This window comes from Aquarana catesbeiana, linkage group LG03, assembly GCF_042186555.1.
Source record: "Aquarana catesbeiana isolate 2022-GZ linkage group LG03, ASM4218655v1, whole genome shotgun sequence".
In the NCBI taxonomy this organism is placed as follows: domain Eukaryota; kingdom Metazoa; phylum Chordata; class Amphibia; order Anura; family Ranidae; genus Aquarana; species Aquarana catesbeiana.
This window is the reverse complement of record NC_133326.1, coordinates 272,293,249-272,308,761: the sequence shown is the minus strand read 5'-3', so window position 1 is coordinate 272,308,761 and position 15,513 is coordinate 272,293,249. Positions and strand designations below refer to the sequence as shown.

Sequence of the window (15,513 nt, the reverse complement as noted above, 5' to 3'; positions counted from 1 at the left end):
GATGTCTTACTTTCTGCTGTAGTTGTACTTTAACCACTTTCCGCCCGGCCTATAACAGAATGACAGCTGGGAAGTGGTTCAGTTATCCTGACTAGGGGTCATATGACGTCCAGCAGGATAACACGCCAGATTGCGGCGTGTCAGTCTGACACACCGCATCTCGGATCGTGATGGCTTCTTATCACGTGATCAGCTGTGACCAATCACAGTTGTTCATTGCGTGAACCAGGAAGTGCCAGTAAACGGCATTCCTCAGTTCGCGCTGACAGGGAGAGCCGATCGGCGGCTCTGTCAGAGAGGGGGGGGGGTGGTCACAGCCCCCATCAAATGTACCCATCAAATGTACCCACAAGCTGCCAATTGGTGCCTAGTCAGTGCCCCATCAAGTGCCAATCAGTGCCCAGCATTAACACCTGTCAGTACCTGCCCAATCAGTGCCGCCCATCAATTCTACATATCGGTGCCGCCTCATCAGTGAAGGAGAAAACTAAATTTTATAACAGACAAAGAAAAACTATTTTTTTTTTCAAAAATGTCGGTCTTTTTTAGTTTGTTTAGAAAAAACTAAAAACCCGCAGAGGTGATCAAATACCACCAAAAGAAAGCTCGATTTGTGGGAAGAACATGATAAAAATTTAGTTTGGGTACAGTGTAGTATGACTGCGCAATTGTCATTCAAAGTGCGACAGCACTGAAAGCTCAAAATTGTCCTGGACAGGAAGGGGGGAAAGTGCCTGGTATTGTGTATAAGTGGTTAAGGTCTTTATGGGGGAGATTTACTAAAACTGGTGCAGTTGTACATAGTAGCCAATCAGCTTCTAACTTCAGCTTGTTCAATTAAGCTAGAAGCTGATTGGTTACAATGCACGGCTGCGCCTGATTCTGTGCGTTTTAGAAAATCTCCCCCATGTGTCTCACAATGGACAAAATCCACTAGTTTTACTTCAACCACGAACAAAGGCAACAACCATGTGGACTGCACCTATATTTCCACTTGAAGAATCAAAAGTGTTTTTATAAAGAAACAATCAAAGCTCAGAAGTAATGTTATAGTTACAAATATGTATTTACATAAAAAACAACAAACTGCATCATAAAAACTGTACAATAGTTTATATATCTTTAGATTGATCATCTTCCTCTAATTTCTTGATCTCATTTTTCAAACAGTTTATGGTTTCCCGACTGGCTTTCAATCTCTCTTTTAACTCAGATATTTCAAAGCTGGTCTTCTTCTTGGCAGCTTCCACCTTTTCTTTAGTTTTTGTTTCTAATTCTGTAACTAAGAGGAAAATAGAAGAAAAATAAATAAAATATAACTGAAAAAGCTGCTGGGGGAACTAGCCAGTTCAAGGCAAGTAATGCGACAGTTGATCCTGTGGCTTTTACCACATCTGACCACTTGCAAAATGTCTTTTTAGGAGTACACTCAAAAGTCCAATGTACTTTCGTACATTAGGATACTTTTTCTGAACATGCTGAATCTGATATCTAATTACTTAATGAGAGAAACAGCTACTGCCTTGTACTAGTTAGCCATACATTTTTACATTAATTTCAGCTGATAGTAGCTCGATGTCAGGGAGGTAAAAGTACAATTTTACTTACATTCTGTTTCATGTTTATAAGCTCCAAGCGTTAACTGGCGTGACGTGGTCAGGAGCTGCTGCATCATAGCTGTTGGATCCTGGAATATCTAGATACATGACAAACAAGCTGACATTAGTTTGTGACAGAAATGTAAGTTATTGGCTAGTTACTTTGCAGAGCAGCTGAATATCTCTTAACTAATAACTCGTCAAAAATTAAATATGTTCTTTGCTAATCCAACATGATGGGAAAAAAAAACACCTTCTCACCATTTCATCATAGAACTCTGAAACCACGGTCTTCTTTCCTAGCATAGCGTTTGTGTCAGACTGAAACAGCTTCAACAAATGATACAAAGTGACCTAGAGCCAATACACAAATAAAAAAAAAAAAAGTATGTCACAGTCAGGCAGTTATTTTTTTTTTCAACATTATAATTTCGAGCTGAACTGTGGGTACAATACTTTTATTTAAAAAAAAAAAAAAAAATCCTCAAAAGCCACAAAAGGCTGCCCTCTTCCCTAAAAATCTGTAGCCAAGTCTTTAATGCATTTTGTCGTTTTCTATCCATGTAGACTCACAGTAGCCCCTCTATTTGGGATCCTGTAGAAGATGTCCACCTGTTTAAATGTTTGAGCCAGGGGCGGACAACCAGCGGTCGCCATCATGACCAGGCCCCCTGTATGCCTAGGATAGGAGGGGCGGCTGAGACCAAGCTCCCTGATCCTCAGCCGAACTGTAAATCAGCACTGCGGGGAGCTCGTCACACTGTTTACACCTAAAGTGAACAGTGTGTGCTGTGCTCTCTGCCTCCCCCTACAGTGCAGTACCCAGCAGGAAGAGATTAGGTAAAGGACTGCCGTTTTGCAAACAGCAGATATTATTTAATATATATATATATATATATATATATATATATATATATATATATATATATACATACACATACATACATATATACACACACACACACACATACACACACACTGAGTGTGTTTATAGATGTGTGTGCTTAAATATACAGTATGTGTGTTTACATGTACGTATAAACTTTTAATCCTGGCCCCCTATATGTGTACAAACAGATTTTTCTTTCCAGCAAAAAAAAAAAAAAAAAATCGTTCCTCTGAAAAGCGATCCATGCTCAGATCGCTTTTCAGAGGCATTTGACAGACGGTAAAGAGGCAATATGTTTCCTCCTGACCGCCTGTTTTAATCCCCTAAATGCATCATCACTATGCTGCAACTGCGTGCAATGCAAAAAGTTGTGGAGTGGTTGCAGTGCAGCCCCATTCACCTAGGGGTATACTTCAAGTTTGCCCTGACTGGAAAGAGATTGAGAAACACTGGCATAGAGGAACCTATCTCTCCATTTTCCTCCTGCAGCCGCTGAATGCCTGTGGGAGGAAGGATGAGAAGCCAGTTCCTTTATATGCAGCCACCCACTTGTGACCAAGTCCTGGCATTCTGCCACCGGGCTTGGAGGAAAGGGCCCTGTCCAGGGGGGCCCTTCATGGTTTCTTGCATCGGGGCCATAAAGGTTCTAGTTACACCACTGGCTTGAGCCCATGGAGGTATATTGACAAGCGTTATATAAACTATGGAGACAACAGGTGAGGAAGGGGGATCACATCAAAGCTTTATATTATATTCTATATCCTCACAATCAATTGCAGGGTCTTGAAGCTGTAGGCAATTGCAAAAATTGATGGATCGGTGGCAAGAAAGTGCACACAGGAGCAGGATTCTACAGCCTCAAAGCCCACAAATGAAATCACAAGGAAATGTATAACTCAATTATACAGCAAGACAAAAACTACCAGTTACCATAATTTATTCTGTGAGTGTCCAGTATTTACGAGCCCTGAGCACCAGTCTCCCCGTCCTGTACAGTGCATGTGCAATTAATAGAAATTTCCTAAATTAACCTTTTCTACCCAATATGAAATTAAGTTTATTTTTGAGAGAAAAATAAGCAAATAAAATTTACTTACGGGTCTTTCATTTGGATCGATGAAAAATATTTTTATGATGATTTCAAATTCACCCCACCCAGTCTCTGTAATTTCATAAGGAGGCTTGGTAACAACTAAACAAAAAAAAGGGGGTAAACTGATGTACTGAAAAGTAAAATATTTCTGCCTTTAAATAAAATAAATAAAAAAACAAATTAAAAAATAAATAAGTAAATACCTCTAAGGGGATTTCCATAACTTTCATGCAACTTGAATTGAATTTTCTTTACATAAGCAGACATGTCCTGAAAACAGAATCAAAGCATATTAAAATTAGCTCATAAGACTATGATATTAACTTTAGCATAAAACAATATATTCAGTAACGTTTTCTGGAGAGGAATACAAAGTATAGTATTGTGCCCAACTATATAAACATTCTATTTAGTGTTTCTTTATTTTTAAATCTGTTAGTATAATGAAAATGTGAAAGGGTTAAAAAGTACTGCATTAAAATGCACTTCCTAACTAGGGCAAGGGAAGGCCTAGGACACCTGTTACTTTTTTTTTTCTGTCTCCCCACCAAATTTCACCACACTTCATGAATAGAGACAAAACAGGACCCATTAGAAAATCCCCCCATAGTGAAGAACAGAAGGGGGGAAAAAATATATAGAAGGATTTAGATATACATTGCTTTTATACAAATACATACATCTGGTCTTCTCTTTTTGGCTGCCAAATCATAGCTTTTCATCAGGCCTCATGCACACGGCGCTTAAAGCAGACCTTCAGTCATTTTTTCCAACTTTCCATCTATTAAATCTTCTGCCCTTGTTGTTTTAACTTTGGATAGTAAAACATTTTTCTGACAGTAAATACCTTCAACAGCCCACTTCCTGTTTGTCTGGTAAAAAGCCTAGGCTTATGACATCATGCACAGATCTCTCTCTCATTCTGGTGAGAGTTTGCCAGGAAGGGAGGGGGGCCGAGTCATAAGAGGTCAATGAGAGCTTCAGGCTGCAGGTGTGTCTGTGTAAAGCCAAGAAGTGAGAAGTGAACAGGCAGCAACTTCAGCTGCCCACAGTTGAATGGATGCAGCCAGACTCAGTGGAGGGAGTTTTTTTGCAGCATATTTTGTAAGTACAGAATCACAGTATAATATATATATATATATATATATATATATATATATATATATATATATATAATATATATATATATATATATATATATATATATATATATATAGGTTGGAGGGGAAAGCTTCAAAAATGGCAAAAACATTTTTATTACAAATTATGTAAGCAAACTGCAGTTCCTCTTTAAAGTTTAAAGGTTTTTTTTTTTAAAAAAAAAAAAAGTCATACCTGCTCTGTTTTTGCACAGAGCAGCCCAGATCCTCTTCTTCTGGGGTGCCCCTGTGGCGCTCCTGGCTACTCCCCTACTTTGAGTGCCCCCACGGAGAGCAGCGGGAGCCAATGCTATATAGAAATTAAGCTTTTTTTTTTTTAGCCACCTCTATGTTAGTCTATGTGGCCATGCACACATAGATGTTTACAAGAGTATTAGAAGAGGAACGCTTACAGGCAGGAAAATAAAAACAAAAACAAAAAAAAGGTGCGCTCTATGATGAGCTTTTGAGAAGAAAAAAAACGAAGATACTTACTGGTAACGTTCTTTCCCGTAGTCTTTCAGGACAGCCACCTGAGAGCTTGGCTCCTCCCCTCTGATTGGAAACACCTGCGCCAGCTTCTATAAATTTCCTCCTCCCCTGCTGGCTCCTCAGTTCTTTAAAGAGCACCTCCAGTCCGCTGGAGAGACACAAGAACATGATACACATAATTCATTATATCACATTTCCTGTAAGGAAATCTCTAGGTCTTATTACACAATTGGGTGGGTACCCGGCTGTCCTGAAAGACTACGGAAAAAGAACGTTACCAGTAAGTAACTTCGTTTTTCCCCTAATCGTCTTTCAGGACAGCCACCTAAGAGGATAAACGAGCACTTACCCCCTAGGGCGGGACCACGGCTTGTAAGACCTTGCGTCCAAAGGTCTGATCTTTAGCCGCCCAAAAGATCCACTCTATAGTGTCTTACAAAGGTGGCAAAGCTGGACCAGGTTGCTGCTTTACAAATCTGTTCCGGCGTTGCTCCAGGTCCTTCTGCTTGCAACGCAGCCATTGCCCTGATACCCTCTGGGACCTGCATGCCTCCTAACCTATAAGCCTGTTCAATGGCTTCTTTTAGCCATCTGGCTATGGTGCGTCTTGAGGCCTTATGCCCTTTTCTTACTCCAGAAATCAAAATAAATAAGGAATCCGTCTTCCTAATCTCTTCTGTTGCTTCTAAATAATGCAACACGCATCTCCTCACATCTAGACTATGGAACTTTACTTCCTGTTCTTTAGACGGATTTGGGCAAAACGATGGTAACACAATCTCCTGGTCTCTGCGGAATTTCGAGGCCACTTTAGGCAGAAATGCCAGATCCATCTTAAAGATTATGCGATCTGGAAAAATCTGAAAAAAGGGGGGCCTGATTGACAGGGCCTCCAACTCATAGACCCTTTTTGCTGTAGTAATTGCCACCAAGAAGACTGCTTTAAGCGTCAGCATCTTCAGGTTGCAACTATCCACTGATTCAAAGGGGTCTGCTGTCATAGTTTACAGCACTAATGACAGATCCCACTTTGGAAAGACTGTACCTTGTATTGGTCTGTCTGCTCAGTGATCTAGAGTCTGATTACCCACGGATCAGATGCCAATCTCTTTTCCAGGTAAACTGAAAGTGCTGACACTTGACTCTTAAGCGTGCTAAGACTTAGTCCTTTGTCTATCCCATCCTGTAGAAACTCCAGGACTGCTACTGAGCTTTGTATATTAACTTCCTTGTCTGTACACCATGTTAAAACATCTCCATACCTTCTGGTAGATGTTCCATGTCCCAATCTTCCTGCTCTTCAGCATTGTGTCTATTAGACGGTCTGAGAACCCCTTTGCTTCTAGCAACTGCTCCTAAGACACCACGCGGCAAAGTTCCATCTTTGCACTTGGGGGCAGTGTACTGTACCCTGGGAGAGTAGATCTGCCTGGATCGGTAATAACCAGGGGGGTTCCACCTCGAGTTCTCTGAGCATAGAGAACCACGGTCTCCTGGGCCAATAGGGCGCTATGAGAATTAGTGTTGTCTTCTCTGTACGTAACTTCCTTAGTACCGCTGGTAGCAGTACCGGTAGGGGAAAAGGTGTATAGTGTCCTTTGCGCTTGTCGGATGTAAAAATTGTAAACTGATTTCAAAGTGACAGTATATAAAATCGCATAGCGAGTGAATAGCAATATTGCAGCAAAATTGGGGTGTTCACACCAACAGTTAATACAATGTAAAATATATATGGATTTCGCTCAATATTAAATAAAATTAGAATAAATCAATAAATAAATAAATCCACGTGTGACAAACGATATGGTTATACGTAAAAAACAGTGTCAATTAAGGTGCTGATTAGTGGGCTATCACTGCAAAGGATCAATTGTCTCTATATTGCAGCATATAGCTATATTCACTATCTTCTAATAGTGATAAATTAGTTGCAACATTAACGTGCGTGAAAAACAATAATATTAAGCAACCATTAAACATGATTAGACATAAGTGCATACAAAAATATATATATATATATATATATATATATATATATATATATATATATATATATATATATATATATATATATTTATTATCTTAGGACATCACTCCATAATCTCATGAGAAAGTGTTAAAAAAGTCCTCATCAACACTCTGTTATAATGGGGAATAAAGTAATAGTTGGAGATTTATGGGTAGCAAAATGCAAAAGTCTGTAGATAAATGCAGTTCTATTTAATTGTAGTGCATAAGGTATAAGAGGTGCGTGACCCTGCTGGTGGTGTTTCCTCTAATGGTCTCTCAGGACCCTCACCTTCATATTGTAGAAAAAAAGCATTCAATGATAAAGGATTTTTAACCATATAGTTTGCACACGTGGATTTATTTATTTATTGATTTATTATAATTTTATTTAATATTGCGCGAAATCCATATATATTTTACCGGTAGGGGAAAGGCATAGCATCTGTTGAATGCCCACATTTGTGCTAACGCATCTACCCCGAGCGCTCCGTCCTTTCTTTTCAGGGAGAACGACGCTCTGACTTTCCTGTTTTCCTTTGAGGCAAACAAGTCCACCTGAGGTATTCCCCATTTTTGAGCAATCTGCTCGAATACCTCCTGCTTCAGCGCCCAATCGCCCTCCTTCACTTTTTTCCTGCTGAGGAAATCCGCCACTTTGTTTAAGTCCCCCTTCAAATGGACTTCTGACAATGAGAGTATGTTTTCTTCCCCCCATTTTAAGATTTCCTCTGCTAAGGACCACAGGGTTTCGCTTCTTATTCCCCCGTTTGTTTATATAGGCGATCACTGACGCATTGTCGGACCTGACCTGCAAATGATGACCCCTCAGCTCTTCCTGGAAGGTTTGAAGTGCATACCATACTGCTCTCAATTCCTTCCAGTTGGATGATCTCATCCTCTCCTCCTTTCCCCAAGTCTCTTGTGATATCTGAAAGCCTAAATGTGTTCCCCACCCTACGCCGCTCGTGTCTGTGGTTAAGATTCGGGAAATGGGTAGGCTCCACAGCCGTCCTTTGTTTATGTTCTCTGTCCTCCTCCACCACCATAAGGTTCTTTTTACCCTTGCTGGCAATAGCACCTTGGTGTCTAAGGACTCCTGCCTGTGATCCCATATCCTTAATGGGAACACCTGCAGTGGCCAGCAATGCAGGCCTGCCCATTGCACTGCTGGGATTGCGGATGTCCCAGTGTTGACATTATCTGCCTTATGGTACATGGTAAGTTGGCTTGCAATCTGCTTACTTTTTTCTGAATCTTCCCTATTTTCTCTTTGGGAAGAAACAGCCTTTGTTGCGCTAAGTCTAAGACATACCCCAAGTATACTATTTGCTGACTGGGCTGTAAATTGGATTTTTCCCAATTTACCAGCCAACCTAGACTCTCTAAAAAAATTTGCGTATAGCTGAGGTTTTGTAGTAACTTCCTGGGCGACTCTGCCCACAAGAGAAGGTCGTCCAAGTAGGCAATGACGGATATGCCTTTAACCCGTAATGGTGCCAGAGCTTCGGCCAGAATTTTTGTAAAAACTCTGGGCGATGAGGAGAGGCCAAAGGATAAAGCCTTAAATTGAAGGTGCATGATTGCTACTTCCGTCTTTATTGCTAATCTCAGGAATTTCTGACACTCCTGGTGTATCGGGATGTGGAGGTATGCGTCCTTTAGGTCTAGGGAGACCATATAACAGCTTGGGGGCAGAAGTGCCCTTACTGAATATATGGACTCCATTCTGAACCTCTTGTAGGTTATGGACACATTTAGAGGCTTGAGGTTGAGGATTGGTCTGACCTTCCCTGAAGTTTTCTGCACTCCGAATATGTGGGAGTAGAAACCTTGCCCTCTTTCCCCTTTTGGTACCTTGATAATCACCCTTTGTTCTTTGAGTTCCTTTAAGGATCTCATAAATCCTCCGGCCTTCTCCTTGATCCTCAGAAGTTTGGTGATGTATAACCTGTTTGGGGGTGATCTTGAGAACTCTAAAACGATATCCCTCCTTTATTGTTCTCAGAATAAACGGGTTGGAAGATATTTCTTCTCATTGCGGGAGGAAGGCCCCCCAGTCTCCCTCCCACTGCGACTACTTTGTCATTTCTTCTGGGTTTGCTCAGGAGGACGAAAAATCGCCCCTCCCTTGCCTTTCCCTCTATGAACCCAAGGTCTCCATCTTGGGAGTTGTAAAGCGGGATCTTGTATTCCCTCTTTGCCTCTTCTTACTTTGTTGTGGCTGTTTCCAATTAGCTTTACGCTTCAGTGGAAACGCCTTCTTCCTATCTGCAGTTCAGTCCAGCACCTTTTCTAACCCTGGTCCGAACAGCAGATCCCCTGTAAAAAGGAATCCCACACAGTTTGGCTTTGGACGCGCAGTCACCCTGCCATGTCTTAAGCCAAAGGGCCCTTCTTGTGGAATTGGCCAGTGCGGAGGACCTGGCTCCCATCCCAACCAGTTCTGCGGAGGCGTCTGCGATATACGCAAGACCTCGCAGGAGTGTGGAAAATGAAGCCAGAATCTGCTCCTTCGCAGTTCCTTCTTCAATGTGAGCCTGCAATTGATTTAACCAGAATTCTACATTCCTCGCCACTACCGTGACCGCCATAGCTGGCTTCAGGCTTCCCACCGTCGAGTCCCATGATTTTTTTTTTTTTTTTAACAATGAGTCCATTCTTTTATCCATTGGCTCAGAAAGAACTCCCATGTCCTCAAATGCCAAGTCCGTGTGCCTTGACACCTGCGAGAAGGCTGCATCTAGATTTGGAACCTTGTTCCACACTGATGCTGGATCCTCTGTAAAGGGAAACTGTCTCTTTAAGGCCTTAGAAAAGAATGGCCTTCTTTTAGGTTCCTGCCACTCTTTCTTAATAGCCTCTACTAGGACCTCATGAACAGGAAAAAGCTGAGTTAGACTTACCGGTAACTCCTTTTCTGAGAGTCTTCCAGGACAGCCCATGAGACCTTGGGCTCCTCCTACCAGGACAGGAAACACGTCACCCCCACCAGATAAAAGGGCGGTCCTCCAGGCCCATGTCAGTATTCTCAAGAACCGTAGGACCCTGCAAAACATATGCATAATACACATAACTTCAGACAATACCGGGTGGGAATCCGGCTGTCCTGGAAGACTCTCAGAAAAGGAGTTACCGGTAAGTCTAACTCAGCTTTTCTCCAAGCGTCTTCCAGGACAGCCCATGAGACCATGAGCCAGAACTTACCAGTCTAGGGAGGGACAACTGCCTGAAGGACCTTACGACCAAACACCTGCTCCTGAGCTGATAGGAGATCCAGGCGATAATGTTTAATGAAGGTCGAGTAACTGGACCAAGTGGCAGCCCTGCAAATTTGTTCCGGTGAGGCACCAGCCCTCTCAGCCCAAGACGTAGACAAGGCTCTAGTTGAGTGCGCAGTAACAAAAGGTGTAGGGACCTCCCTAATTTTGTAAGCTTCCAAGATGGCTTGCTTTATCCATCCAGCCAATGTGGCTTTAGATGCACTATTCCCCTTGTGAACTCCAGAAAAGAGGACAAATAAGGCATCAGTTTTCCTAAAGGTCTTCGTGACCTCAAGATAGACCAAGAGAATTCTTCTTACATCTAGAAAACTAAATTTTCTTTCTAAGTCGCCCTGTGGCGAACTACAAAAGGTTGGCAATACAATGTTTTGAGATCGGTGGAATGTACTTGCCACCTTGGGCAAAAAAACCTGGATCGGTTCGTAACACAACTCGATCCTCAAAATACGTGAGGAAGGGCTCCCTAACTGATAGGGCCTGCAACTCACTTACCCTACGAGCTGAGGTAACAGCTATAAGGAACACAGTTTTTAATGTAAGTAATTTAACTGACATACTTTCCAGAGGTTCAAACGGAAATTCTACCAGAGTTTGAAGTACTAGGGACAGATCCCACGTTGGACAACTTCTCACTACTACTGGTCTGGCCCTAGAAATAGATTTGAAAAATCTGGCTATAGTGGGATTTTCCAGGAGAGAAAACTGGAGGAACACACTAATAGCTGCCGCCTGTACCTTTAGGGTACTAACAGAAAGACCTTTGTCGACACCCTCTTGGAAAAATTCCAAAATAGACGGAATATCATGAGTTAATCTATCATTTTCAGATAACCATGAGTTAAACCTTTTCCAAACTTTGGAATATATGGCTCTAGTAACTGGCTTCCTGCAATTAACGAGAGTCCTGACTACTTTGTCAGAGAACCCTTGGGCGCTCAGTATCTTTTCTTCAGATACCAGGCCGTCAAGTTAAAGGAAACCACCTGAGGGTGCGATACTGGACCCTGCAATATTAGGTCTTCCCTTTTCGGAAGACTCCACGGAGGCTCTGAAACCAGAGACTGTAGCAGGGAAAACCATGGCCTCTTGGGCCAAAACGGGGCAATTAGAATCAGATCTGTCTCTTCCAGCCGAAACTTCCAGAGGACTTCTGGAATCAGCCTGATTGGCGGAAAGGCATAACATAGGCCTGGAGGCCACGGGTTCGCCAGAGCATCGATCCTCAAGGCTTGGTCTGCCGGGTTCATGGAAAAGAATATCTCCGTCTTGCGGTTGTTTCGGTTTGCGAACAAATCCGCTACCGGATAACCCCATCTCTTGGTGAGGTCTGCAAAGACTTCGGGATGAAGGGACCAGTTGTCTCGGTCTATCCTGTGACGGCTGAGATAATCTGCCAGGCAATTGTTTTTCCCCTTCAGGTGTACAGCAGAAATGGAGGCTAGATTCCCCTCTGCCCATGAAAGGATCTCCTGGGCAATGGACTGAAGCCTCCGGCTTCTCGTGCCTCCCTGCTTGTTGATATACGCGACTGTCGCTATATTGTCTGACAGGATTTGGAGGTTGTGACCCCTGATCTCCATCTGAAAAGACTGGAGGGCTCTCTGGACTGCAAGCAGCTCTCTTTGATTGGATGAGGCCCTTGCCTCCTCTGGGGACCACTCTCCTTGTGCTACTGCATTGCTGAGGTGGGCCCCCCATCCCCAGGAACTCGCATCCGTGGTAATCCTTCGGGAAATGGGAAAGGACCATGGGAGACCTCCTGCTAGGTGCTGACCAGCTCTCCACCACCACAGGCTTCTTTTTATCCTGTCGGGAAGCCAAATCCTTGACTCCAGGGACCTTACGTCCCCGTCCCAGTTTCTTAAAAGAAACCTTTGTAACGGACGCTGATGGAGTCTCGCCCATGGTACTGCGGGAAAACATGAGGTCATAAGACCCACTGCCCTCGACACCTGTCTCAGAGAGACCGACTGGTTGGTCTGCAATGTTGACATAGTCTGGAACACTTTGGTAATCTTCTCCTGAGGAAGAAAAACTCTTTGGTTCACGGAGCAAAAATCGTAACCCAGATAAGTTACTTTCTGGGCCGGAATCAAGGACGATTTTTCTTTGTTTATTAGCCAGCCTAGGGACTGTAAGAAGTCCTGTACAGCCTGGAGATCTTCCAACAGCCTTTGGTATGATTTTGCCACTATCAGGAGGTCGTCTAAGTAAGGGATAACCGTTATTGCCTTTAATCTTAGAGGAGCCAGCACTTCCCCCAACACCTTCGTAAAGATGCGAGGGGCTGAGGAAAGACCGAAGGGGAGGGCCTGAAATTGAAAATGTCGGGTCCCCATACACGTCTTCACTGCCAATCTCAAAAACTTTTGGAAGGCTGGATGGATAGGGATGTGAAGATAAGCATCCCTTAAGTCCAACGTGGCCATAAAGCAGTTTGGGTATAGTAGGTTTTTGATTGTAAAAACCGTCTCCATACGGAAATGCTTGTATCTGATGGACTTGTTTAAGGTCCGGAGATTCAGGATAAGTCGAAACTTTCCTGCTGGCTTTCTGACCACAAATACATGGGAATAGAATCCCTTGCCCTGCTCAGATCGAGGAACAGGAATCAGGACTTTTTGATCTAAGTCTCCGATCTGGAGACCCAGAGCCCTTGCTTTCTCCCGATCTTGTGGAGGAAAGGAAATGTGACCAACAAACGTTCTGGTGGTTGGTGAACAAACTCCAGCCTGTACCCGTTGGTCACTAGGTCCAGGACGAAGGGGCTCAGAGTGACTGCTGCCCACTGTGGGATGAAGGCCCTCAATCTCCCTCCCACCGGGGAACACAAGTCACTGCGGCTTGGCGGGCTGTTGAGGAGGGTTAAATAGCACTCCCCCTTTGCCTCTGCCTTTGTGCCCAGTCCAATGCTTTTTCGGCCTGCTGTCCTTTTCTCTAGGACTCTGTTGCCTGTTTTGGCCACGAAAAAATTTTCTGGCTGTCTGAACTCTCTTTTTCTCTGGAAACGCCTTTTTCTTATCAGCCGTGCGTTCCAGTGCCTCCTGTAGACCTGGGCCAAATAAATGATCGCCAGTTAAAGGAAGGCCACAAAGGCGCAACTTGGAGGCCGAGTCCCCTGACCAGGTCTTAAGCCAAAGGCTTCTCCTGGCCGAGTTCACTAGAGCCGAAGTCCTGGCTGACATTCTTACCGACTCAGCGGAAGAATCTGCCAAAAAACCCACTGCCTGAAATAGGAGAGGAAAAGACTTTAAAATTTGCTCTCTGGAGGTACCTGCTGACAGATGTGACTGAATCTGAGTCAACCAAACCTCCAGATTTCTGGCCACACAAGTGGAAGCCAAAGCTGGTTTCAGGTTTCCAACTGCTGAGTCCCAGGCTCTGTGGAGAAGGATATCCCCCCTCTTGTCCATCGGATCCTTAAGCGTACCCATATCATCAAACGCCAGGTCCGAGTTTTTTGAAACTTTTGAAAGAGGTGCGTCTAACTTGGGATTCTTATTCCATGGCTGCGCAGTGTCCTCATCAAAAGGAAACCTCCTTTTTAGGTTACTGGAGAAGAATGGTTTTCTCTCAAGATTATCCCATTCCAGTTTAATAGTATCAACCAAAGAACTATGAACTGGAAACACTCTTGATTTTCTCTTATGTAATCCTTTATACATAAGATCATGTTTGGATAACTGAACCTCTTCCTCTTTTAATTCAAGGGTAGTATAGATAGCCTTTAATAAGTCATCTACATCCTCAACAGATAACTTAAATCTTGAGCCTCGAGTGGATTCTCTATCTCTGGGCTCTGTATCTGACCCTGATTCTTCCAGAGAAGAACGGGTAGATCTGACCTCAGCCTCAGAGTCTTCACTCTCTGCCTGCTGCGGAGTGCTTACTGACGCCTTCAGTGAAGACGGACTCTCTGCTGGAGTCTGTAGCTTGTCAATAAGCGTTCTAAAGGAACTGAAGGTGGACGCAAGCTCATCCCTAACAGAAGTAAGCATCTTCTGGCAAGAGGCAACCGGGTCATCCTTTACTAGGCCTTCTATACAGGTGCGACAAACTGCTTTGCTCCATGAGGAGCTCAATTTGTTTGCGCAAACCGCACATTTCCTTTTAAGTGGCTGCGCTTGGGCCTTGTCCTGAGTCTTGGTCTGCAAGACAAAATAAATGACCCACAATGTAATTAAAGCCACACAATCACTCCGTAACACCACGTGCAGGAGGGAGGAAATGTGTCCCCTTACACCCACTACTACAGAGGGGGGAGGGGGAGGGAACACTCACAGGGATAGTAAGGTGGTGACAGAACACCCCAGGCTTACTTGTGAGGTGCTGGTGTTGGGAACTGCATCCGCTGCCTGTGCAGGTACTGCAGGAGGATCCATTCTGCCCCTCTTGGTCATCCACAGCCTGGCTGCTTAACACCAAGAAACACCAGCAGCCAGCGTTCTCTGTTCGCGCCGTTTATGAAGACTGGAACCTCGTCTCCGGCGCCCGATGATGATGTCATATGCCCCGGAAGTAACTCTCTCCAGGCACTTCCTGTGGGCCAGCTTGGAGCGCAATAGCTCCGCCCCCTCGAACGATTCGGCTTCCTCCATTCCTTGCTCAGATCAGCCAGGCTGTCGGCAGGGAAGGACAACCGAAGCTCAGCTGAGCTAGAGTGCAGTGCACTGCGCTAGGGGCACGACCTCACACCGGTCCTGGCCCTCTCCAGGCACTGAGGACAGAGAACAGCAACACAGCCAACCTCCCCAGCGGTGTGCTGCTTCTGGCAGAGGAAGAGGTAAGTGATATGCCCCAGAAAAAGGCCATACAAAGCCCCTGCTTATAAGGCCTATGGGAGCAGGTTCCATGAACATGTTACCCCCCGTCCGGAGGAAACACAAATAACTGACATGGGCCTGGAGGACCGCCCTTTTATCTGGTGGGGGTGACGTGTTTCCTGTCCTGGTAGGAGGAGCCCAAGGTCTCATGGGCTGTCCTGGAAGACGCTTGGAGAAATTCCTCTTTT

General features: G+C 44.1%; 1 protein-coding gene across 1 annotated transcript in view; it reads right to left on the bottom strand.

Moving 5' to 3' along the window:
* Positions 1 to 1,042: 1,042 nt before the first annotated feature.
* The window catches only part of YEATS4 (YEATS domain containing 4), a 29,896-nt gene continuing 15,425 nt past the window's right edge, over positions 1,043 to 15,513 (bottom strand). The window contains exons 3-7 of the mRNA XM_073620078.1: positions 3,784 to 3,850; positions 3,585 to 3,679; positions 1,860 to 1,952; positions 1,609 to 1,696; positions 1,043 to 1,282 (exon numbers count right to left, since the gene is read on the bottom strand). Of these exons, the coding sequence (XP_073476179.1) occupies positions 1,113 to 1,282; positions 1,609 to 1,696; positions 1,860 to 1,952; positions 3,585 to 3,679; positions 3,784 to 3,850 (513 nt within the window). The 3' untranslated portion in view covers positions 1,043 to 1,112. The remainder of the gene's footprint in view (positions 1,283 to 1,608; positions 1,697 to 1,859; positions 1,953 to 3,584; positions 3,680 to 3,783; positions 3,851 to 15,513) is intronic.